The sequence below is a fragment of the Gallus gallus genome, chromosome 5 (genome assembly GCF_016699485.2).
Source record: "Gallus gallus isolate bGalGal1 chromosome 5, bGalGal1.mat.broiler.GRCg7b, whole genome shotgun sequence".
Classification (NCBI taxonomy): domain Eukaryota; kingdom Metazoa; phylum Chordata; class Aves; order Galliformes; family Phasianidae; genus Gallus; species Gallus gallus.
The window spans coordinates 7,852,955-7,876,606 of record NC_052536.1 but is presented as its reverse complement, the minus strand read 5'-3'; the positions used below and the strand labels follow the sequence as shown (position 1 = coordinate 7,876,606).

The 23,652-nt window shown below is 37.1% G+C and overlaps 1 protein-coding gene across 7 annotated transcripts in view; it reads left to right on the top strand.

Moving 5' to 3' along the window:
• USP47 (ubiquitin specific peptidase 47) overlaps window positions 1–23,652 on the top strand; it is a 52,681-nt gene that overhangs the window by 12,233 nt on the left and 16,796 nt on the right. For 2 of the 7 annotated variants that reach the window (NM_001199582.2, XM_040700815.2), the window contains exons 2-15: window positions 3,607–3,666; window positions 6,603–6,806; window positions 7,609–7,722; window positions 8,780–8,918; window positions 11,018–11,114; window positions 11,692–11,837; window positions 12,639–12,718; window positions 13,288–13,437; window positions 17,413–17,508; window positions 17,597–17,749; window positions 19,637–19,804; window positions 21,074–21,205; window positions 22,339–22,415; window positions 22,732–22,787. In NM_001199582.2, the coding sequence (NP_001186511.1) occupies window positions 3,607–3,666; window positions 6,603–6,806; window positions 7,609–7,722; window positions 8,780–8,918; window positions 11,018–11,114; window positions 11,692–11,837; window positions 12,639–12,718; window positions 13,288–13,437; window positions 17,413–17,508; window positions 17,597–17,749; window positions 19,637–19,804; window positions 21,074–21,205; window positions 22,339–22,415; window positions 22,732–22,787 (1,672 nt within the window). Of the gene's footprint in view, window positions 1–3,606; window positions 3,667–6,602; window positions 6,807–7,608; window positions 7,723–8,779; window positions 8,919–11,017; window positions 11,115–11,691; window positions 11,838–12,638; window positions 12,719–13,287; window positions 13,438–17,412; window positions 17,509–17,596; window positions 17,750–19,636; window positions 19,805–21,073; window positions 21,206–22,338; window positions 22,416–22,731; window positions 22,788–23,652 lie in introns of those variants that run through there. The other 5 variants (XM_015286370.4, XM_040700816.2, XM_015286368.4 and 2 more) reach the window with 4 other exon arrangements.

The window sequence follows — 23,652 nt, the reverse complement described above, 5'->3', positions numbered from 1 at the left end:
CCAGAAGTTTTCTAAGTGTCGATTTGGGAACTTAATCTCCTTGAAACAAGTGGAAGTTTGTTGAACATGGAGCGACTTGGGATGAAAATGTCAGAGTTTTGGCATTTTAGGAGGTTAATGTGAAACTGCAGGTTTTTTAAAATATATAGCATAATTTAGGTGTCTCAAGTATATGACTAAAGGATGAACTTGAGAAGACTTCTGTGGTAAAATAAAGCCATTTGGAAAAACATTCTGGGATTGTGAAATAGCTGCCTATGTTTGCCTATTTAGATGCTTATGCAGTGGAGCATCTGCAGTTTATTTCCCTAAGCTATGGTCGTTGGGCACACTGAATTGCAGTATAGCCATGCAGCAACATCTAGCTTGGTCAAGGACTTTGTCCTGGGTTTTTTCTGTTCTTTTCCTTCTGCAGAAATGGTAGTAGAATATTTCTGTATCTACCTCTGACTACATATGTTAGCTCAGCATGCACGAACTGTATGGTTAACATGCTAGTCTGCTTTATGAGGCACAACAGATATGTTTGGTGAATTCCAGGGTCATTCTAATAAGGGCTAAGCTTAAGCTCTCATGTGTAGCACGATATTTATTCTCTTAAGTTTAAAGCATTCATTTCCACATTGAAAAGAGCTTCTTTGAAAATGCAGAATTGAACTGATCATTTTTATTAAGTATATTCATAGTGGTACAGCGGATATTTTAATTGAGAAGTACAGAATACTGCCTTTGAAAGGTTGGCACATTTGTGTGATTTGTCAGTGCAGTCAGAGGCTATTGGTTACTTCTGAGCAAAATCCCTGAGCATCATGGAAACAGTACGGTTTGGAAACTCAATTTGTATTTGCTATGTTAAGTGAAACATTGCAAGTGATCTTTTTGCCATTCAGAGTTCATTTGGAGTGAAATAATCTGTGGAAAATCTTCCAGCAGTCCTTTACTTGTGAGGAATGAAGAGCTGAGAACCCATCGTAAGAGCATTCCTCTAAAATAAATATCCTGTAGATATGTCTGTTGGATTCAAGTGATGTCTGTAGCCTGTCCTTCCCTTCTACCTCCACTGCATGCGCCAACTTGAATAGCGTATGGGAAGGTTGCATGTGCCCCTGTGACAGATGCCATGGGCCTGTCTCTGGAAAGAAGGAATTCAAGCTAAGGGAAGGGCCATCCATTCATACAGGCCGACCAGAGTTGAAAATGGAAGACTGAAGTCTTCAGCAGAGGGTAATAAACTGGTGAATTTCATACTAAAAATCAGGTGTTTCCAAGTCACACTTCGGGAATTCCATTCACCTTTAAGTCACTTCATCAAAATGTCTATAGCTTTTAATTGAGAGCAGATGCAATGAGTGAGCAAGAAGAATTGTTGAAGAATTGTAAATTGTTTTTTATTTTTCAAGTTTAAAGGTCTGTCAAATCTGAATTTGCACGCTGGTGTGTGTAAGGATGACTTACTAGATAGAATTACTAACTTTGGATTATTACAGCTTTAAAAGTAGGATGACAGAACTTCTCTGTATAAAAGATGTTGTCTTATTTGTCATCCTGCTGAGAATGCAGTGGTCTAATGTTGGCTGTTTTTGTAGGTCATTTGGTGAGGCAGATAAGGCACGTTAGTAAAGATGATGTCAGTTTGTGTTTTGTTGATCTTGACCCAGTGTGCTGTGGAGAATAAAGATGCAAATAACATCGTTGCTCCTTCCAAATTCCTTCATTTCCTCTCCTCTAGAGGAATATAAAGTGCAATGCTAGAGGGTCAGAAAAAAATTAATTTGATATTTGTCCACAGGTAGAAAATTAGTTTGTATAGGTAATTCTTTTTGCTACATTTTTTGATAGCAAAACAGATGCTAAGAAAGAATTTTCATACAAGTTTTGAGAATCAGGAAAGTCAATAATTTATCCCTACATTGCCTTCAGCTGATAAACTGTTGAGTGATGGCCTGAACCACTGATTGAGCACCTGGGGAAGGGACCCGGTCAGCCCTGGGAGCACAGGTGAAGGCAATTCAGCTGTGTGATGGGAAGGGGTGGAGCCTGGCTGCACCTCTCCTAGACCCCATTTAAGGGCTGACTGCCACTGAGGAAGGATCTCTTTCTGGAGATCCCTCCTTTATGGAGTTTCCCCTCTGAGCCTAGTTCTTCAGGGATGGGTGAGCAGTCTTATTTTCCTTCCCTTATAATACCTTTCTATTGTGTTAGTCCCTTTGTCGTTACACCTCTTGTATTGCCATTCTATCGCAGTGAACTTTCTGATGGTTGCAGTTCAAAGGAGATTCATATTAATATATATCATGGGTGTCCAACCTTCTGGCTTGTGTGGGCTGCATTGAGTAAAGGGGCATTGTCTTGGGCCACGTATACATAGGCTGCTCCAAAAGTAATGCTTTCTGTATGCTTTCATGGAAATCACAACAGATAGTTATGAGCGCAGTGTAACTCAGTTTGATAGAGCAAGTTCGCAGCAACAAAAAGCTCTTTTTCAACATAGTCAACACCATTTGCTGTGTATTCTTGCCAGTGCCCAACAAGAACCTGCATGTTGTGCTCATCAGAACATGCACCAGGGGAGGTGACCCATGGCCCCTGTCACCACTGCTGAAACCCACCACTCATTGCCTCGCTGTGTTCACACCTTTTGGTTTCTGTAAATGTTCAGCAAGCGTAGATGAATGCTAATGTGTGCAAACTTTTCCAAAAGGAGTAATTCAGTGACACACCTTTGCTTCATCCACGCTTCTGTGGCACCTGATTGCACCTCTGCTCATTCCATTTGAAAATTTGAGGGTAATTTACGTATGTTTGCTGAAAATGAAGTCACAAATATGAATTGGGTTTTTCAGCGGTTGTGAAACCTCTTCTTAAATTCCTTTATCACGATAGAAAGCACAGCTGCATACTTTCCTCTGTTCACAGGATGTTGTTTATCCTCTGTGTCAAAACACAGTTATTTGCCATAAGTTGAGCTGGCACTGTGTTGTCCCCTCCTGTTGCTCTGGTTAGCTGGCTAACAACACACTGGTGGTTGGTTGGGCTGCTGAGCCACTGCTGTGGTGGTGCAGTGCAGGGGGCAGCCACGGTGTGAGCTGTGCCAGGTGGTGTGCAGGCTGTGAGTTGGACAGACCTCATGCAGCCTTTCCTACAGGAAATAATTGAGGCATGAAGGAGCAGTTTCATAGGAAACTGGCAGCTTCGTAATGAACTGAACTGAGTTACAGGGTTATATGCTATTCTTGCACTGGAGTCATTTGAGGTAAAAGGTTTTTCTTACTATAATGAAGGAATTTGTTAGTATGAGGTTACTTCCTGAAGTATTGTTGATGTATTTTTATATACTTTTTTTTTCTCTGAAGTGTAGTCTGTAGTGTCATGGCTTACTAATGTGTCATGTAATATCTCCAATAAGAATTGAAATGCTCATATAATGTGGTCTGAATGCTGTTGTTGCAGTGTTTGGTGGCTATTCCTTTTGATGTTTTTCTGTGAGTGGTGGTTTGGAATGAAGTAGTAATCCGCTTTATATTGCAAAACTGATTTCTTGCACAAGAAGGTCAATTACGATTTTAAAGAGTTATGACTTGTTAATTTTGTTTTTATATGCTATAGGATATGTTTTGGAGTTGCAGACAGAGTACCCTTGCTGAAATGAAGAAGAAATTTGCACAGGTAGACAGATGAAATCAACTTTATAAAATAAGATTCACAGTAACAGCATGATGCTGTAGCTTTGATTTCTTAACTTGAGCATGAGCTGTTGAATTTTTATGCATGTTCTTGAATACCAAGATTGTGTGTGTATTAGCCTTTTCAGTTCAAAGCTTCCGCTGTTATGTTTATATGCCTTTACATCAGTATGCTTTTGTAGCCCTCTAGTTTTTCCATAAAAAACGGTAACTGTGTAGCTGTCTTGTATACCAGATTATGTAGCCACTGAAATGAGTGTTTACTCTGAGGACTTGGTTTGGTAAGTCTGTCAGAATAGCCTAGAGGTTGATCTCTGGCTGATAATGCTTTTTATGGTATTTTTTTAGTCAAGTAGCCACAAACAAGGTGGTGTAGTTGTTTGGTAGTTCAGATAGTATGTGCGAATGCAAGGCGTGAACAGAATGGGATCAAGATGGTTTTTGCTTCATCTGTTTACTGTGAACTTGAAGCAGTGACAGTGCAAACAATGGCTTAATATCTTTTGCTATACTATCCTCAAGTTAAACCAGTTCAGTCTGTCAGAATTACATCTGTGAATGAGCAAGAGAAGATTTGTCTGGTGTGGAACATCTAGCACAAGCAAGTCTTCTGTAATCTTCAGTAAATTGTTCTCTTAATGTTATTTCCTGTACGTAGTTCTCCATCAGATAGTGCATGTCAGTAGTAACTCCAATATTAGTCATGACTAATTTATAACCAAAAGCAGCGGAGAAAGTTTTGAATAGGAAGAGTTGAATTTATAGTGCTGTATTCCACAAAGGAAAGGAGAGTTATGGTGTTGGATATGTAAAAGCGGTGTGACAAAAAGGAACTGGGTCTCAAATGGAAAACTTCCATTCCTAGCACGATCATACTTCATGTAAGTAGCAGCTGTAGGATCAGCGCAAAATTACTGTGGGATTTCTTGAGACCAGGGTTAATTCAAGTTTTTCTAGGGCGTGTATGGGTAGTACAAGGAGCCTCTAACCTGCCGGGTGCTATGGAGGAGGTGGGCTTAGTCCCAGAGCAGGCCCCTGCTGCTGCGGAGAACCCAGGCCCTGGGAGTAGGATGATCCTATGAGTCTGCTGGTTCTTAGCTGCTGCTTGTCTTTTGCAGAAGAATCAAGGAAGTGGATCACTGAACCAGACCATAGACTTCTCTTTTGTAACCAGAAAATGAAAGAGTCAAATTGTATGCTGATTATTTGATTAAAAAAAAAAAAGTCAGAGCTGGGTGGAAAATATAATGGAAAGAACTCATCCTGAGAAGCAACAACTGGTGAAACTTGATTTTGGTCTGCACGTGCTCAAGTTGGCTTTGACTCTTGAAGTGTTTTCTTTTTAATGTATAGTTAATGTTTCGGGGTACTTTTGTATGTCTTCTCAGAAGAGAGGTTCATAAGCCTCTCTTTGTCCAGTTGAGATGAAATGTGTGAAGATGAGATGTTGCAGACTAGCTGGAAGTGGTGACTCGCATATTTTTGAGCAAGTAGTTAACGTTCTGTGTTGAAATCTTCAGTGAAGTTGATCAATCTAGGGAAATTGGGCTTCAAATTCTTAAGAAAAATTAGGAAACATAACATATTGCGGATTGTGAGTAGCTGCATTTGCCCTTCTCTGTCATTTCTCATTCATTTCTACTATCTGTTCAATGGAAGTAGATGCTGCAGTTAGCTAATGTTTTGGTTTTGAGTTGCATGGAGGCTGCCAACTGATCTTGTCGTTTTGGAATATAAGATGACGAACTAAAATGTTTATTCCTTTTTAAGGTGTTTTGTGTTTAGGACCTCTTATGATAAACCTACAGCGCTTTGGCCTTCTGTGTGATGAGATTACTCATGTAGAGATAGAAGGGATGTTGGAGTTGTTTAGTTCTTTATGGTTCTTTATGCTGTGCACATTTGTGATGTGGCTGACAGCTTTAGCATGAGCGCAGTTCTTGCTGTTTGCTAATGTTTTATGCACTGAAAATGGTGATAGAACTGCATGCATCTATTTGCTTCTTTTGATGATGTGCTCTTTGCCCTGGAGTGATATTTGGGTGATCTGATATGCATCACTAATGCCTTGTGTTACGAGTTGAAAAGGCTGACTCACTGGGGACTAATTATTCCTTTTACTGACCTCAACTTTCCTATATTTATGTATTAGTTATAATGTTTTATCCTTTGGATAACTGAGAGAGTTGATTGTATTCCCTTAGGTATTTGCTCTCCTGGTTTCTCAGTGTTGGAAAGCATTGGGGAAATGCTATTTTCTTGAATTTTCTGACTATAAAATTTTACCTTTATTTCGTTGTCATCTTTGCTTTGCTGATTTCAAATACATTCAAGTTGCTGTTTTAAATACTTTTGTCATGATACGTGAGCTTCCTAGTAGTCGTCTGGCCAATGTTGACTTGTTTTAATCAGACAGAAGAATTTCTCCTATGACTCACCCAGCCATGGATTTGGTAGAAGGAAGTTGGTTGTGGTTTGATTAAGAGAATTGTTTTATTGGATAGCTTCCAAGTTGATTGGGAAGCTTGGAGATCTGGTTTACATTCATAGAAATCACAAAAGGAGTACTTCTACCTCAGCAGCATTTATAACCACGTCAAAACCAAACATGAGATTGAAGTGGTAATTTTAAAGTTTGTTTCTGCTTCAGTGCAGTCTTCTATATATTTGAAGGCAAATGTTCTGTGCAGAACTTCAGAGGTTTTTCTCTACCCATCCAAATTCCTTATTGTTCTTTGAAAAAGAAGGGTTTTGACATAGCTTTTCCAAAACTGTAGGATTCTTTTAATGAAAGCAGACCTAAGAAAAGGAAAGGATCCTTAGATCATAGAAGTTTACCAGATTTGGTGAAATCTTTTTTATTGAAATCCAAGTTGTTCTCAGCTTTACTCATTGACATGTTGCCTGCTGTCATTTTAGGTGGAAAGTGCTGCTGAGGAGCCCAGAGTGCTGTGTATAATACAAGATACCACGAATTCGAAGACAGTGAATGAACGCGTTACCTTGAATGTGCCAGCTTCCACGCCACTTAAAAAGCTGTTTGAAGACGTTGCTTCAAAAGTGGGCTATGTGAATGGAACCTTTGATTTAGTGTGGGGAAATGGAGACAATGTAACTGATATGGTATGGCAAAAGTACTTCTAGTTTCTTGTTGATAGCAAATATTCAAGACTCAACATTATAGACACATGCTATCCATATTGCATAGTGAATATGGAATAGTGATTTTTTTTTTAGTTAATCTCTGTAAAAATAATAGGTGCACCAGAGTGGCTGACACCAGTATTTTGATTTGGCAGGATGTTACTGTATTATATCTACGTTTTAATCTCAAAATGTGCTCTTAATTGATATAGGAATTTAATCATTAAGAAGTAATACTGTGTGGTAACTTTCAGTGGTTCTTCTGATACTTGTTTGAATGTATAATACAAAAAAAATCACCTAACATTATTTCTGTGACTTGTTGTAGATTGGTGTAGGTCTTAGTTAATACTACTCTTAGAGATGCACTTAAAAGACTTTGAAATTCCTTAAGAAACAGCCATAAGTTTATTTCAATACTTGTTTTTGCTTGCTGAACTTCATTTTTTCCTTTTAGAAAACAAAGCTGTGCAGGCATGTAGGGGATTTGATGGTCTGATATTCTGCTGTCAATTTGTAGACCAGTGTCTTTGTCTCCTGAAGAGATTGCCCAAGTTCTAAGTATTAGACTGTATTATAATGCTTAGTATTGTTAGTGGAACAGTTTACCAAGTTCTTTCAGTGTTAATAATGAATAAGTTTTGTTTATACTGGATAATTGTTATTTATTTTCATTTCATCTTAGTGTGCCAGAAGCTACTTCAAGCAATGTACTTGGACAGAATCTATTAATTGCCTATAAATCTGTTTAAAAAAATAAAGTGCTTTATTTTTTTAACAGACTCCAATAGATCAGAACAGTGACAAAACTATTCTTGATGCTGGTTTTGAGCCAGGGAAGAAGAACTTTCTGCATTTGACAGACAAAGATGGTGAGCAACCTCATATAATGCAGGTTAGTAAATTCTTAATCTTAAGGTTTAGTGTTGGGTGAGTAGGTATGTTGTGTGTATTGTTCATATAGTAATGTTAGAAAATGAAATTGGGGGATGTATTTCATATAAACTGTACCTCAGGAGACTTCTCAACTGACTTGAAGACTATGTAACACTCCTAGGTTTATCTTAAGTCCAATTCCGTTAGTAGTGATGAGCAGTCACTTTTTATCTGTGCTTGTCAAGTATTAATGTTTTGGTATGATTAACTTCTTAAGGTTGTGTGATTGATCTACGACACGTGTAGAGAGAAGTCTTAACAATCCATTGTTGTTAATCCCAATCTTAACAGTTCCATCATATACTTTATTCTTTTCCTGTGGTTGTTTGAAAGCAGTGGTCGGTCACTGACGTTTCTCAGAAATTGTAGTCTGGCATCAACAGCAGAGTTAGCTGTTTTCAATTGGGTTATTTATAAAAAAAAAAAACTGATTGGTCAGTGTTGCTGCAAACAATTGTCTGCCATAACAAAATATTGCCTAAGATGTGATGGATTGAAAGTTAAACATAGTCACAGTTTATTTAAATCACGGATCGGAAAGGCAGTGATGTATTAAGATTTGTTACTCAGTTCTTATGTCGACATAAGAACTTAGTCTTTGTGGACTTGATTATGAAAAAGAAAGAAAAGATTAAATATGTGCAAGACAGAATTGGAATGTAATTGTGAAAGAATTGTACTTCTTTCATTTAAAAAGTGAATGAAAATTTTGTTTCAGATGTCACTGCAGTAAACTTGAGAAACAGGAGATGATAAATTGCAAACTTGCTTTGTGGTATGCATTAGAGCACTGTATTTGATCATGTATAGTATTGTAAGGCCTATTTACATCCACAGATGAAAAGAATCCTTTCTCAATGCATTGCAAATTTGGAGGGCAGAACTGAAGTTACCTTAGCAATTGTAATTCTTCTTTATTATGTTAAAAATTAAAAAATGATCCACTAAGATTATTTTTTTTAGCTGTGAGAGAAATAATTTGTCTAATTTCTGCATAAAATGTATTTATGTTTTAGGAGGAGTCAGGTACAACAGAAGACAGTGCCCAGGACAGATTTATAGGCCCTCTTCCAAGAGAGGGCTCTGTTGGCTGTACCAATGACTACGTCAGTCAAAGCTACTCTTACTCTTCAGTCCTGAGCAAATCAGAGACAGGTACAGTGTTCTCTCTTGTAAATGCTTTGCTGATTACTAATTCTTAGCATACTTGGAAATAGCAACATCTTCAGGATTTTTGATGTAAATTCTACTTTACTAAAAAAAAAAAAAATCACAAAACAAGCACCCCCCAAAAACCATTCTGCACCAATACATCTTCTGTTACATTTTCTAGGTTTTTCTCATGTCTTATGAACAGCAGAGCTGTATCCCAACTTGTGACAATGCGATTCTAATTGCCAGGGACCCCTCTCAGTATTAATCTACTACTTGGCTCAGGAGTTGTGATTACGTTACTGAACAGTATTCATCCCAAGAAAGTTATGTGTTTTCATTTGCAGCTTATTGGGTACTTGATGATATTTTTTTAGAGAGCTGCTCTCAAATCTTTGCACTCCAGGTGTTAGCTAAAATATTCCTCTTGTAGCCCTCCAGTTCTGGATTCTCTGCTTCTACCATGATTCCCCAAGAGAAGCATTGCTACTGGCACGCCAGCAGTGAGCATACTCCCTCTTGGAAAGGGGAGTGCAGCTTGGTGCCAGGGCAGATGCCGTGAGGCTGGGCAGGCCCCTTTGCAGCACAGAGAGGGCAGGCCAAGGCAACCTGTGCCCAGCTGGCAGCTGCTGCCACCTCCCACAACCTGTGCGTCACAGCTTTTTGCTCTGTTTGCCTTCTAGCTCTTTTGGCTCATAAAAAAAAATGTTCAAGCAATTGCCAGAAGAGAGAAAAACAAAACCTGGCTGGAATTTTCCTCAACGTTTTTCTGGTCGTAGCTCTGTCACGCTAACAAGCTATGCACTGTGTCTGAAGATTGACAGGTGCTTAATTCTTACAGGCACGAAATACTTGATTGGAATGTCCTTGCTGTGTTTCATACTAGCCTAGATTTTTACTTCGTATTCTTAGCAATCTTCTCTACAACCACTCAACTTTAATTGGGTTTTTCATAGTAACAGCAGAATAGCTGAGCTGGAAGGGACCTCTGCAGTTCAACCCCCCTGCTCAAGGCAGGTGTTTTTAATCCTTAGGTGTTTGAGCTGTTAATCTGAGTTCTGCAACATACATTAGTGGTTTTGCTTTTTACTTTCGTTTATGCCACAATGTGTCCACAAAGTTATAGCTCACTAGTGAGACCATCTCCTAATAGTGTTATTTGGGAGCGGACACAAAGGCAGCATTATATTACACCCCTTCGTGTCTGTTCAAGATTTTTTTCAAATGAGAATGTTTATCTGCTGCATTTCTTCCATTTAATAAAACTAAAATGAGTTGTATGGAGGAATAAATATATGTTGCCCAAGTTGGTATCTTCAAAGAATGTGTTAATATGGAGTTATCTGCCTTTTTGTTGGTAACATGGAATTGAGATGTATTTAATACTGTTACTAAGAGCTTCAGGGTACAAGTAAGAATATTTCATTTCCTTATTACATTATACTTCAGTATATACTGTTTGCTTATTAGCTATTAATGTTAGACGCTTTGGAGAAAGTGTTAAAATGTCAATAATATAAATTTCTTTTCAACTAATAACTGTGCTGGATTTTGGTAGCAGTTTTAATTAGTGTGGAAGATTATGAAAGATGTATATACGTGGGCACTCTGTAGGTCTTTGGTTTATAGTTCAGAGAATTTAATGCAACCCACTGCAGATACAAATTTCATTTACAACTAGGATATTTTTGAGTTGACAAAGGCAGTCAGCAAACTGCTATACAAAGTGTTTATTAACAAATTCTAGATTCTTCTATAAAATATTTAATTACTAACATATTCCTAGTTTCACCTATGTCTATTGGTGGAGTAGACAACATAGAATATTGCTGGTCATTTTGATACGTGATTCATTATGACTGAAATAACTGTGAAATTAAGGGAAATGATCTCTGTGTTAACAGTCGCTTTAATGCTCTCTTTGAAATAAATGATTGTAATATTCCCCCACTTTTTATAGCGAAAAAGACAATGAATGACAACAGCTGGATGCAGTTCTTAATGAATATAGTCCCAGAATTGATTTCTTTTAAAATATATTTTAATTCTTAGTGATTTGCCATTTTTTTTTACATTATTTCCATCTCCTTTGTATTTTTTAGGTTATGTGGGTCTGGTAAATCAAGCAATGACTTGCTACCTGAACAGCCTTTTACAAACACTTTTCATGACTCCTGAATTTAGAAATGCATTATATAAGTGAGTATATATGATTCAGACAGATTCTTAAAATTATTATAGTGAGCATCTCACGTTTGTCCTGGCATCCTATGGTAGGAAACCCTTTTTGAATGTTTCCTGTCAAAATTTTGTCTTTTGGATATTGAAAAGCATCTGAACTTTAATAGCAAACTCTGATTGCGTAGCGGGTAGAGTGATGTAGATAGACAAAGAGCAGAACACAGAAAGGGAATGGAGAAATTTTCTGGGGGAGGGGGGAAGAATTCATACTTCAAATCAAACCTGATAGTCCAGTGTAACTTCTCTGCTTAGCACCTTCTGATGTTACTGCCGTCCTCAGGTGTTACTGGTGTGGCATACACAAGCTTCTAAAAGAAAATGCCACATCTAGAAAACAGAACTAAATATGACGTTCTAAGTGCTGTTCTTGTCTGTATTTGTATAGTAAAGTTTCAAAATTATTTCATTAGTGTGTTTTAGATTTATACACAGAAAGAAAGCATCATCGTATGTTGCAAAAAATGAAATACTGCTTTGTCTCTTTGAGTAATATTTTAACAGTATTTTTAATTGTCAAATAATTTGTTGTATATAGATGGGAATTTGAGGAATCAGAAGAGGATCCTGTGACGAGTATCCCCTACCAGCTTCAAAGGCTGTTTGTTTTACTGCAGACCAGCAAGAAAAGAGCAATCGAAACAACAGATGTTACACGGAGTTTCGGATGGGATAGTAGTGAGGGTAATCACATCTATTAAGTTTGTGGGATTTACTTCAGCTGTTTCCTGTTGATGGCCTACACTGATGTTGATGGAGGAAAAATACCTAGATAATTAAAATTAACGATTAAAATCCACTTTGATTTGATGGAAGCAATATAGCTTAAATTGATACTTGGTTGTAGTGTTTTTTTCTAAAGAAATAACATCTGAGAGTTTTAGGCTGTTAAAGAGAAGATTAGTTTTGTAATTAAGGTATCATTACAACTGTTAATTGGTTTAAACAAGTTGCTCTTCAGAGGAAAATTGCATCTATTGTGAATCTCTCATGTCAAATGCGTGCACTTCAGTTAAGATGAATATTATGTGCAGAATTCCATAAAATCAGCTAGTATTGTGAAACTTATCTAGTGCACTTTTTCTTCAGTCAGCTGATTTTTTCCACAGACAACTTACACAATACATGTCTTTACATGTAATGGAAGGGGGAGTGGGGTGGAGAACAGTACCTTTTAGAGTTCTGGGGGATCAGCACGAAGTAGGGGTTAATCAGAACCATTTCCATTCTATCTTAAAATAGTGCATTTTAGCACTTCTGCGTACGTTCTTGTTCGTATACAGAGTTCTTGTTTATACACGAGTACTGTGAGCAAGTTGGTTGCTTGTTTTCCTGTCTTAAGAGCTAGCTGCCTGTGGAATTGAGTGCTGCCCAACAGAGATTAGTGTAGTAAATGTGGAAGAGACTTAAAAACAAATGGATAGCTTTAGGAAGCATTCTCACAATTGGGTAGATAACATTGTAATTATTTTCAATTTCTAACAGCGTGGCAGCAACATGATGTACAGGAGCTTTGTAGAGTTATGTTCGATGCTTTGGAGCAAAAATGGAAGCAAACAGAGCAGGTAATTGTGTCAGTACTGTTCCAGTAATTCAGGGTGTGGTGGTTTTTGTGTTTGTTTTTACAGATGCTTGTAAAAAAAATGAAAACTGATTTTTTAAATACGAGATTATTGGTAGACTTCAGAAGTTGCCAATTTTCTTGTATGCTATTCTTATTATTGGAGCTAAACTGCATTTCTGAATGTCCCTTTTTTTTCCTCCAGTTAAAAGTGAAATATTCTGGACTTGGGATATTCTTGATTTGAAGCACAGGAAGTGGTTATGTAACTACTTCAGTCATAACTTTCTCACTGGTGGTATTTTTTAGGTTACTTAGTGGGCCCTTGCAGCTCAAGCTGCACAGCTTATGTAACGTGGTTTGAGAAGCTGTTCTAACACACGTTCTGTGCAGTGGTAGATCAGGGAAATGGGGGGGGGGGGGGGATGAGAATCAAGAGTTGGGTGTTCTGCTAGGAAATGACAATTCTGACTGTAGCTATGCAGTTAGTTTAAAAAGATGTTTTCTTGTAAAACTAAAGAGAAGAAATGTTCTTTTACTTACGTTTAAAGCAGTGTTAAATGTCTGTTTCAGGCCGATCTTATAAATCAGCTGTATCAAGGCAAACTGAAAGACTATGTACGATGTCTAGAATGTGGCTATGAAGGCTGGAGAATCGACACGTACCTGGATATTCCTTTGGTCATCCGTCCATATGGCTCCAACCAGGCGTTTGCTAGCGTGGTGTGTACTATTATGCTGACTAATAGTGCATCCATACACATAGAATACATAATGCGACAGTGGTATAATTTGTTTCATGGTAAGTATCATCCTAGATACTCCATCTTGGGGTGTTCGTCTTTGTGCAGTGAACCAGCTAGCAAGTTCTAGAAGATTTTTTTTGGCTTATTGGTTTATTTTTCTGTTTTGTTTTTTCTTTTACCCTTCAATGAGTCCTACTGGTGCATGTATAAGGGGAGGGGAAATGCAACTTTATTGCCTCCAGGCTGAAGTAATCAGTTATTTTCTTCCTGATAGAATTTTCAGCATTTATCCGAAATATTTTTTGAGATTGCTAAGTTTTCTTTGGGCTGTTCTCTTTATTGGCACATCTGCTAAATTTTCATAGCTCTGTTGAAAATCTTAGTAAAAGAACAGAAGATGGACTGAATTTTTAGCTTAATTGCAGTGTTGTTGCTATGCTTTCTGAAGTTCACTTCTGAAATCAGTGATGATGTTGGCAAGCATATATATTAGTACATTTGTGGAAGCTCTGTTTTTTTCACTATTCCATGAAAATAAGTCATTACAAATGGAAATCCACTGTTGTGGCTTAAAATGTCTGTAATATGGATGAGGTTGTGAGAGAGAGGAAGAAAAAATTGAAGTCTTTGGGTAAAGGTTGATTTAAACAATCACATATTGCATAATTGGCTTACCAGTGTTACTTATTATATTTCAAGTATTTTTACCTTTTGTCTTTAGCATGTTGGCTTTTTTGAAGCACTACTATTCTGTGGTTCTTAACAGCATTCTGTTAAGAATTGTCAGAATCAGGTTAAAATGCTATGTAAGCTCAAGGTGCTCTGTATTTCAAATACCAGTCTTAAGAAGCAGTAAAGATATGAAAGACGTTGATCTCACAAGAAGAATTCAGTTTAGTAAGATCTTTGAATTCTTTTTTTATAGTGCTTTAAACTTTTCAGAAACATCCAGCTTTTTAAAGCTGTCTTTTGGGCTGCAGTTCCAGTGATGTTTTATATAGATTGTAACATTTTTTTACCTTTTTAAGACATTTCTGGAAATATTCCATAAAGCAGAATTCTTTATTTTAGTTTCTATTATTTGATGATGATGAGACTTTTCAGGTCTATTAAGCAAAACAATGACAGCATTACTCCATAACTGCATTCTGCATTTAGAATACGTCGTATATGTGTCTCCAATTGAAATCAGTTTTCTCGATAGGAAAAAGTCTCCAGCAGGATGCTATTTAAAAAAAGACACATTGTTTGTGCATTTTTAAAAATGCAGGAAGCTTGAACCAAAAAGGACTTAAATGTCAGATTACTTTCAGTAGTATTCAATATTTTTCCTGTAAATCAGGCATTATTGGGTTTTCTATACTCCAAGAGAAGATAGTTTTAAAGACTTGTTACAGAGTTACATGGTTGCAGTTTGTATTGATGCTTCAATTTTTGAGCTTTTTTTCAATTCCTACTCTGATTATATGCAGTTGATTCTCCTCCCTGCACTTGTCATACTTACAGCAGATGTGATTTTTAGTTTTGTAGTCTTCAGCAGTGGGGAGATATGGAGGATACTTGCTTTTGGAGAAGGGAAAAATCGCCTGTTTCTAAATGGAATTCTCTGAAGGTAGTATCCTCCATTGATCCATAGATGATGATGATTTAGTAGGTGTAGGTAAAAGGATATAAGCGAGAGATCAAAAACTTCACACATGCGCTAATAGGGCTTATAGAAGGGAATGTAAAACTTCTTAGACCTTGCTAGTCAGCTCCTGAGGGAACTTGCAGCAGGCGACACAACCCAAGATAGGGGATCTAAGGAGGATACTACCTTCAAAGAACTCTAGTTAGAGGTAAGTGATTTTCCATTACTTTCTAATAAGAGAGAATGGATGTACAAGCTTAAAGTAAGGTTAATGTGTAGATATGCCACATGAAGTGCGTTATCCCACTGTTCGACATTGTGTACTACCAAAAAATGAAGCTGCTTGAAATGTTGTTTTCATCTGTAAATATGTTACTACTTAAATGAGAACGCTGAAGAACTTATTGGAAGGATGTTAGATTTTTTTAATTACCTAAATGAAATAAGTTTTAAAACATTTAAAACTTTAAGGTCTGCATTTTGAGTTTTTTATTCCCTATTCCCTGAGTTCATGTCATGTACAACAGCACAGCTGTAACCTCGCTTGGACGCTGAGGTCTTGTCAGTACCTATCTCAGGATTGTTCTTTTTCAGTAACTATCTGCATAGCTTAAGAGCATGGTTTAAAAAACCAGAACTGGTCTCTTTGACATCAGTAGAGATACAGACAAAATATATAGCTGCTTATTTTAGGTAAACCAGGGCAACAATTAACGCATTGATTTTGTAGAAAATTATATGCCTGAATTTGTCAGCATTTGTAGGCTGAACCTAAAATTTTTTTTTTACTCTAAACCATATGAATTTTACAGATGAAAAATAGCTGAGAGATGAGTGGATTCAGTGAGGAACTAGCTGATGTGCTGAAGTTGTTACTAGAAAGCAGTGGAAATTCATGGAATTGCAGAATGACTGGGGTTGGAAGGGTGTTAAAGACACCCAATTCCAATCTCCCTGCTATGGGCAGGGCTCCTATCCTAGACCAGGCTGCCCAGGGCCCTGTCCAGCCTAGCCTTGAACACTTCCAAGGATGAGGCATCCATAACTTATGTTGCAAAAACTAGCATTCTGGAGATATGGCAAATATAGTCGTAAATGTTTTTAGGGTTCATTATCTTTTGTAACTTTTCTACTAAAGGTTGAAGTATGGGTGCTAGTAGATTTATTGTTTGGGTTTTTTGAGCAGAGATGAGTTAAAACTACTTTTCTGTGAACTTGCTTTGTGTGTAGTGTCATGGCCAAACTAAAACTAGGAAAGAAAATAAGAACATGGATGATGTGATATTTACCTTTGCTTAATGTCTTAGAAATCTAAGCTAGGTTGGAAAGGTCTTTTATTTTTAGTAGAGTGGATGTGGAAAAACTATGAGCTCTAAAAATCTGAGGTGGAAATTAGTAGCTTTTTCTAATAAGCTTTGCTTAATTGTTAATCATAATTCATCTTCTCATAAAGATTCTACTGTTTCTGTTCAGATATTAAATAAATGCAAGCAGTAAGATATGTTAGTATCAAACTACTAACTACATTATGATGCATTTCTGTGTAGAAAACTTAATTCTAAGTACCTATCTTCAGCCACACAAAAATTAGTTTGAATTGTTTGTTATGGCATTTTACTGTGCTGAAAATTAAAGCTTCAGTAACTGGAGATAGTCCAGAAGTTCCTTCCAACCTGTGTTCTCTTCTTTCTGTGAAGTACAAGAAAGATGAAATAGCCTTTTTCATACAAATCTATTACTTCATCTCTTGTGGCATCTTTTGAAGCGTATATATGGGAATGTTAGAAATGTTTAGTAGTTCTGAGACTTCCTAAGGGTTACCTCTTCAAAGGTAACAGTTACACAATTGGCAGGCAGGAGGTATTGTGGACTGCACAATGTAGAATTTTTTTCACTTTTTTGTATAAACTATCACTAATATTTGGAAATATATTAATAAGTCTTCTAATAGTCAATGCTGATTTTGTTTTAAAGATTAAATTGTAGAAAATTGGAAGAGATAAATGAATAATCTTGAGGAACAGCAATGTTACTCATAAAACAATTGAAAAATAGATGGATAGTCATGTAGCTCAAAAATCAAGTTCTGAGGAGCTTTAATATTAAAGCACAGCTCACAATATATGTGATAAGCAGTGAAACCACTAAGTCACATAATGACACTTCCTTCAGTTTCCAAAAATCTGAAGGAAATATCAATTTGTTCTGCAAATTTTCTGATTTCGGTGATTCGAGTAATTTGTTTGTAACTTTATCATAAAGCTATTTATACCTACATTGTAAAAGTTCTTCAAAAATCAGGTAACCTCTCTTTATTATTAGGAAGAAGCACTGCATGCTTTCATTCAGCCTGAGATTCTTGATGGCCCCAATCAGTATTTTTGTGAGCGATGTAAGAAGAAATGTGATGCAAGGAAGGTAAGCACTGTCCAGGTCATTTGTGAAAATTACTTTTGCTAGATATTAGTCTTAACAGTAGTAGCTTAATCTTCTTTGCTTTGTTTAGGGCCTGCGGTTCTTGCATTTTCCTTATCTGCTGACATTACAACTGAAGAGGTTTGACTTTGATTATACCACTATGCACAGAATTAAGCTGAATGATCGTATGACTTTTCCTGAGGAGCTGGACATGAGTATCTTCATTGATGTTGAGGATGAGGTAAAGACTTTTGTTTTGGAAAAGTAGTCTTTAATTTTCTTGAAGTTTCTCATTAAGGAAATTCAAGGGTTGACCTACTAAACCTATTTTAGCTTTCATCTACGTAAAATTTTCTTTAGCTGTGGCGATGTATTAATCAGAAGTTTTCATATCTGTCTGAAGACTTTATTTTATAATGGAAGCATGTTTTCTAATTCCTGTTAGGTTTTCTGTGCTTCCATAAAGCTATTTCTCATTTATTTTATTTGGCCCAAGACTGCCAGCCAGTTGAGTAGGGAAATTATACCGCTCTCCTCCACACTGTTGCATCCTCACCTCAATACTGTGTGCATTGAGTTTCACAGTATAAAGAAAGATGCAAAGCTAGTAGAGAGCATCCAAAGAAAGTTAACAAAGATGGTGGAGGATCTAGAGGATAAAGTGTATGAGGAGCTGTTGAGGTCCCTTGGTTTGCTCAGAGAAGCTCAGAGAAATGGAGGCTGAGGGGTAGGCCTCATCGTGGCCTAAAACTCCTCTCAGGGAGTGGAGGGGCAGCTCTGAGCTCTGCTTTCTGGTGACAGCAATACCCAAGGGAATGGCACGGAGATGCATTGAGGGAGGGTCAGGCTGGGTGTTTAGAAAAGATTCCTGATCAGAGGGTGATCAGGCACTGAAACAGGCTGCCCGGGGCTGTGGGCATGGCACTTTGCTGCTAGAGTTCACGGAGCGTTTAGACAGTGCCCTGAGATGTTTGGGTTTTGGGTGGTCCTGTGTGGAGCCAAGGGTTGGAATCAATGATCCTTGTTCATCCCTTTCAACTCTGATATTCTGTGATGTCTTAATGAGCAATTTAAAACGTCTCAAATCTTTACTCTGTACAAATCCAGAGCAAAATGTGAGTCTGCTTTGCTTACAAGAGGTAACGTAAAGTTTTGAAACCGAATACTGGAAGATAGTCCAGAAAACATGAATTAATTCCTTCGGTGGGGAGGGGTGGAGGGGGAGAAATTCACTTCTGTTTTCCTCTAGTTTTGGCCAAAATTTGTTTTGTGCCATTACATTCACCAAGAAGCATTTAAGGTGTCTGACGGTGAAGACATTGTTACTTTATAGTCACTAAAAAGATGTTATCATTTACCCAGGAGTGGACTCCTGTTTGTGTAGTGGTATAAGAAAAAGACTACATTGGTATGCAAATGAAAATGTTTTTGTCTCTGTTTAAAAACAAACAAAAAACCCACCAGCAACAAAAAACCCTGCAGCTTACAAATTATACCATGTAAACAATTCCACACCTCTCAGAGTGTTAATGCGGAGCCAGATGAGAATGATTGATTTGGGAGAAGAGAGCTGGAGACTAAGTTATCAACTGTTAGAAAATCAGAAGATTTTCCAGAGTAAAGACAATCAGGAAATAGCATTTTCTGTATTTAATCAACGTGTACTTAATGAACTGCTTTTGTAGTGTGGGTGACATCTTGCTTATAAGTTATTAGAAGAGTAATTAGTCTTCTACTGAACTCTGGCCATTGAGTTGGGATGGAAAACATTTGACTGTGAATGAAAATACTTCTGGTTGAATCACTTCTAATTAATATGGCCATGCTATAACAGCATTTTTCATCTGCTGTTAGACTTAAAAGTATTTGAATAAACTTTATAAATGGAATATTAACCAGTGTAAGCTTGCCAAGTAATTACCATTCAGTTTCATGCAAGACGTGAAAGTACTGATCTAAGAGGCAGACTAAATACACTCTGACAGAAATAAATCAGTTCTTTGCATTGATTTGCAGATGTCTGTAGTATTTTTTCATTATTTTACAGATTTTGATTTGTAATTCTCAAATGTTGTGATTTCTTGTTCCGTGTGACTGCAAATGTATAATATTGATGTTTATTTTTAAGAAGTCTCCTCAGACTGAGAGTTGCACTGATAGTGGAGCAGAAAACGAAGGCAGTTGTCACAGTGACCAGATGAGCAATGATTTTTCTAATGATGATGGTGTTGATGAAGGAATCTGCCTCGAAAGCAACAGTGCAGCAGAAAGAATTGCTAAAGTTGGCAGTGAAAAGGTATGTTTAGAAATGTACTGAATCTGATTGGTATGGATTTAACTTGTTTTGCAGGAGCCTGTATGATGCTCAGTTTTGGATTTGTGACTAAATAAAGTGTTGATAGCACACCAGTGTTTTAGCTGATACTGAACAGTTCTTATACAGTGCCAAGTTGACCTGAATTGACTAGGGGGATATTCCATGCTATCTAATACCTGAATTTAATAACCTTCAGCAGTTAAAGCTGGGAGTTTGTTCTTTACAAAATAATGTTACTTGGAAGCTGACTGGGCATTGATCTGCTGATGGGAGGTACCAAGTGATTGATTGCCTTTGTGCCACTCAGTCGTCTTCAGTTACTAAACTGTCATCTTCACCCACAAGTTCTTACTTTCACTCTTTGGATTCTTTCCAGCATCCCACTTGGGGAGCAGAGAGTGACTGAGTGACTGCTTAGTTGCTGAATGGGGTCAGTCTGACACAAATGTAAATAATAATACATATAAATAATTGTTTCTTGAAAAAAAAGGCTGCATTTTTATTCAAATTCCAAAAAAATTGATGCTACAGTAAAGAAAAGTGTGCAACTCATTTGGAGAGCACAGGAGAGTAGGGGTTCTTTGCAACTTGTCAGACTGAGGATTTCTAGTTAACCTGTTTCGGTAACAGAAGCTCAAATTGAAGATTTTCGTGTGAACAGTGCTTTATTTTGAAGACTGTGGTCAAAAGCATGCTGCAAAAGTATCTTAATTTAGCAAGGAAGATTGGGAATTTTTCTGATTCATTTCTTATGAATCAGAATGCCTCATAGTTTGCATTTTCAGAGTCTGTATTTTTCAGCCTGAGGATTATTTTCAGTAATGCTAATTTCATGTCTTGTGTTACACTATTTCCTTGTAGGTATGGAAATTACTGTAGGTTTCTGTTAGTCTATTTTCACATTCAGAGTTTATTCTGAAAAGAGATGCATTAAGTCAGTTAAGGTATTAGTGCAGTCTCAAAAACTACACTTCCATGTCTTAAGCCTCTCTTTCCTTTCCTCCAACTCTCTCCTGCAGCCAAAGGGGAAATTCCTCTTTATTTCTTTTATTAAATACTCCTGTATAGTATTTAACAAATGGAAGCTGAAACTGTATCTGCTGCAGTAATGTGTTTCTGTTGCAGAGATCTCTTTTTAACATACAACTATTTATATATGTGGGTTAATGTAAATGTTTTAAAATACTTTTTAAATAATTTGCTCACCTTTTCTTTGTGTATTTTACCACACTTTTTTTCTCTCTGCAGAATTCTTTACTGTATGAACTCTTTTCTGTTATGGTCCATTCTGGAAGTGCTGCTGGTGGCCATTACTATGCCTGTATAAAGTCTTTTAGTGATGACCAGTGGTACAGCTTTAATGATCAACATGTTAGCAAGGTAAAACTAATATTTTTGTCTTAGGTACACATAAATGAATCACTGTGTTTTTACTTTTCATGTGATTTTTCACCTGCATTTAACAGAGCTGTTGCACTCTGTAGTTGGTTTGATGTATCATTCTTTGTGTTGATTCAAGGGGTGGACAGTAGCAGGATTTTTACTTGTTTTTCCTTTTCTCCAGCCGCCTCCCTCCCCTTCCACTTTTGTTTGCCATACACTGTTGGTGCTGATTACAGATCTTAGCCACTACCTCTTTGAAGCAGGAGCCTTTTTATTCTATTCTCCCTTCATCCCTCCTGAATTTTTACATTGCACTCAAAGTCAGAGCACAGTTGCCTCTTGCAGGCAGCGGTGTATATCAGGTAGCGTACAAATGTAGCGGTCAGTTACGCTGTGACACCAGTTCTCAGTGTAACCCCTTCTTTAGTCTTGGTAGTTGCTAGTCAGGTTGCGTTTTAGTCCGTTGCCTGAGGCATGATCTGTTTTTTGCTCAAACCGTGCAGTAAAAACCAGCCTGCGGTGCTAGTTGTCTGGAGAGTGTCACATCTGAGTCTACCTGGTTCAGCTGACTGAGATGTGAGGTCATCTGTGTTCTGATTCAGCCCGTGTGATGGGAACAGTTGGTCTGGAGCTTTTACTTGATAGATTTATCTTCAGTTTCCTTGTGTTGCCCTCTGCTTTCTGCATAAGTGGAATATAGCGTGTTCTTCCCATAACAATTTAAGTGTAGTATTTCTCTCTCTGTATTTAAGAGGAAGGTTGTAAAAAGCATACCAGACTTTATGGTCAGTTCTCATGTCATGCCAGCAAGATCTTGATGCTAAGCAAGGGATGATTTAAACAGAAGCCTTTATTCACGTACAGACTGCTGGATTTAGAGTTTGGCCTTCCTATATATACTGAGAATATTTCCTTGCTTAGAGAAGTGTATTTGTAGATCTGTTAAATTCATTGTAAAATGAAGAGGCTGATTGCAGTGAAATGGATTTTTGTTCCACTCCACAAAAAAGCAGATCTGAAATATTTTTGAAATAATAATACTGTGTTAATATGTAATGCCATCCTTTGTAATGAGAATAAATGTTTATAACAATTTTCCTCAAATAATCATTAAATTGATTTTTTATTAGATAACTCAGGAAGATATTAAGAAAACATATGGTGGGTCTTCTGGAAGCAGAGGCTATTATTCCAGTGCTTTTGCTAGGTAAGTCTTACAACACTACATTCCTTTCTTGTGGCTGATGTAAGCAAAGGAATGGCTGAAGACTCATGTGCCTGACAGGTTAGCTTGAAAATAAAAGTTGATACTCCAAGTAATGTTAAAAGCTATTGTGGCTGCTGTTTAAGATCATTTAAAATAGCAAAATGTTTACTTTTGAAAATCCTTCTTTGGTTTGAGCGCTACTGAGATATGTGCAATGTAACTTCTAGTGGTGGTAATGGGGAGATAAACCAGCTTTTGAAATGAACAGTGTCCTCCTATCTCATAAATTCAGGTAAATATTCTTTTTCTCCGTCAGCTCCACAAATGCATATATGCTAATATATAGACTGAAGGATCCAGCGAGGAATGCAAGTAAGTATGTTTTGCAGTTCTTAACCAGTAAGGTTCTATTTTGGAGTAGGGAAACATTTTATATGTGAATGAGTCCTAAGTTTTTTGGAGGGACGGGAGAAGGTGTTTTTTTTTTTAAGTAAGCTGAAGTAGCTTTCAAATAGGGGACCCTGCTTTTTCAGCTTCCCATTACTCTGTTAATTGTAAGCCATTATGATCGTTATGTGGCCATTGCAATTTTATTCTTTTTTTTATGCTATGGATCTGAATGTTTGACATGCTGGATGATACTGAATGAACTGAGATGCTGTACTAGTGTCATACTTGGTAGTAGAACAAAAAATACTTTCTTCACTTTAAAAATGAGTCGTGTGAACTTCCTGACAGCTAAGTTTTACGTGTTGTAATCAGCCTTAGCTTTTAGCTTCTTAGCAAGGAAGGTCCTATGAATTATAGAGAAAGACATATCTGAGCTCTCATGTTCTTTTTTTGTTCCTTACATCTGATTTAGCACACCAACATTTAGGAGATGCCCAGCACCATGTACTAGGTGACAGGTTGATTATTTTTTGAGATGTCTCAGTGAAGAATGAAAATTTTCTGCAGGAATCTATTTTATCAAACAGTACTTCTACTGTTTTCACCATAAAATTGAGCAGTGGCATTTTCTTTGGAGAAAAAAATACTCAAGTATCCCATAAAAGCAATTTTGCTGGCTTCCATTTATTTCTGAGAATTCATGATACATGGGACAGTGTGCTTGTAAAAATCTGCTTTTGAAGTAACAGTACCTGAAGCAGATACTTTAATCTTCATTTTGAACTGAATGTAGCACGAGGAGGGTACTGTTAAGTTTTTCATCTGTTGATGAAGTAGCAAGTCTGAA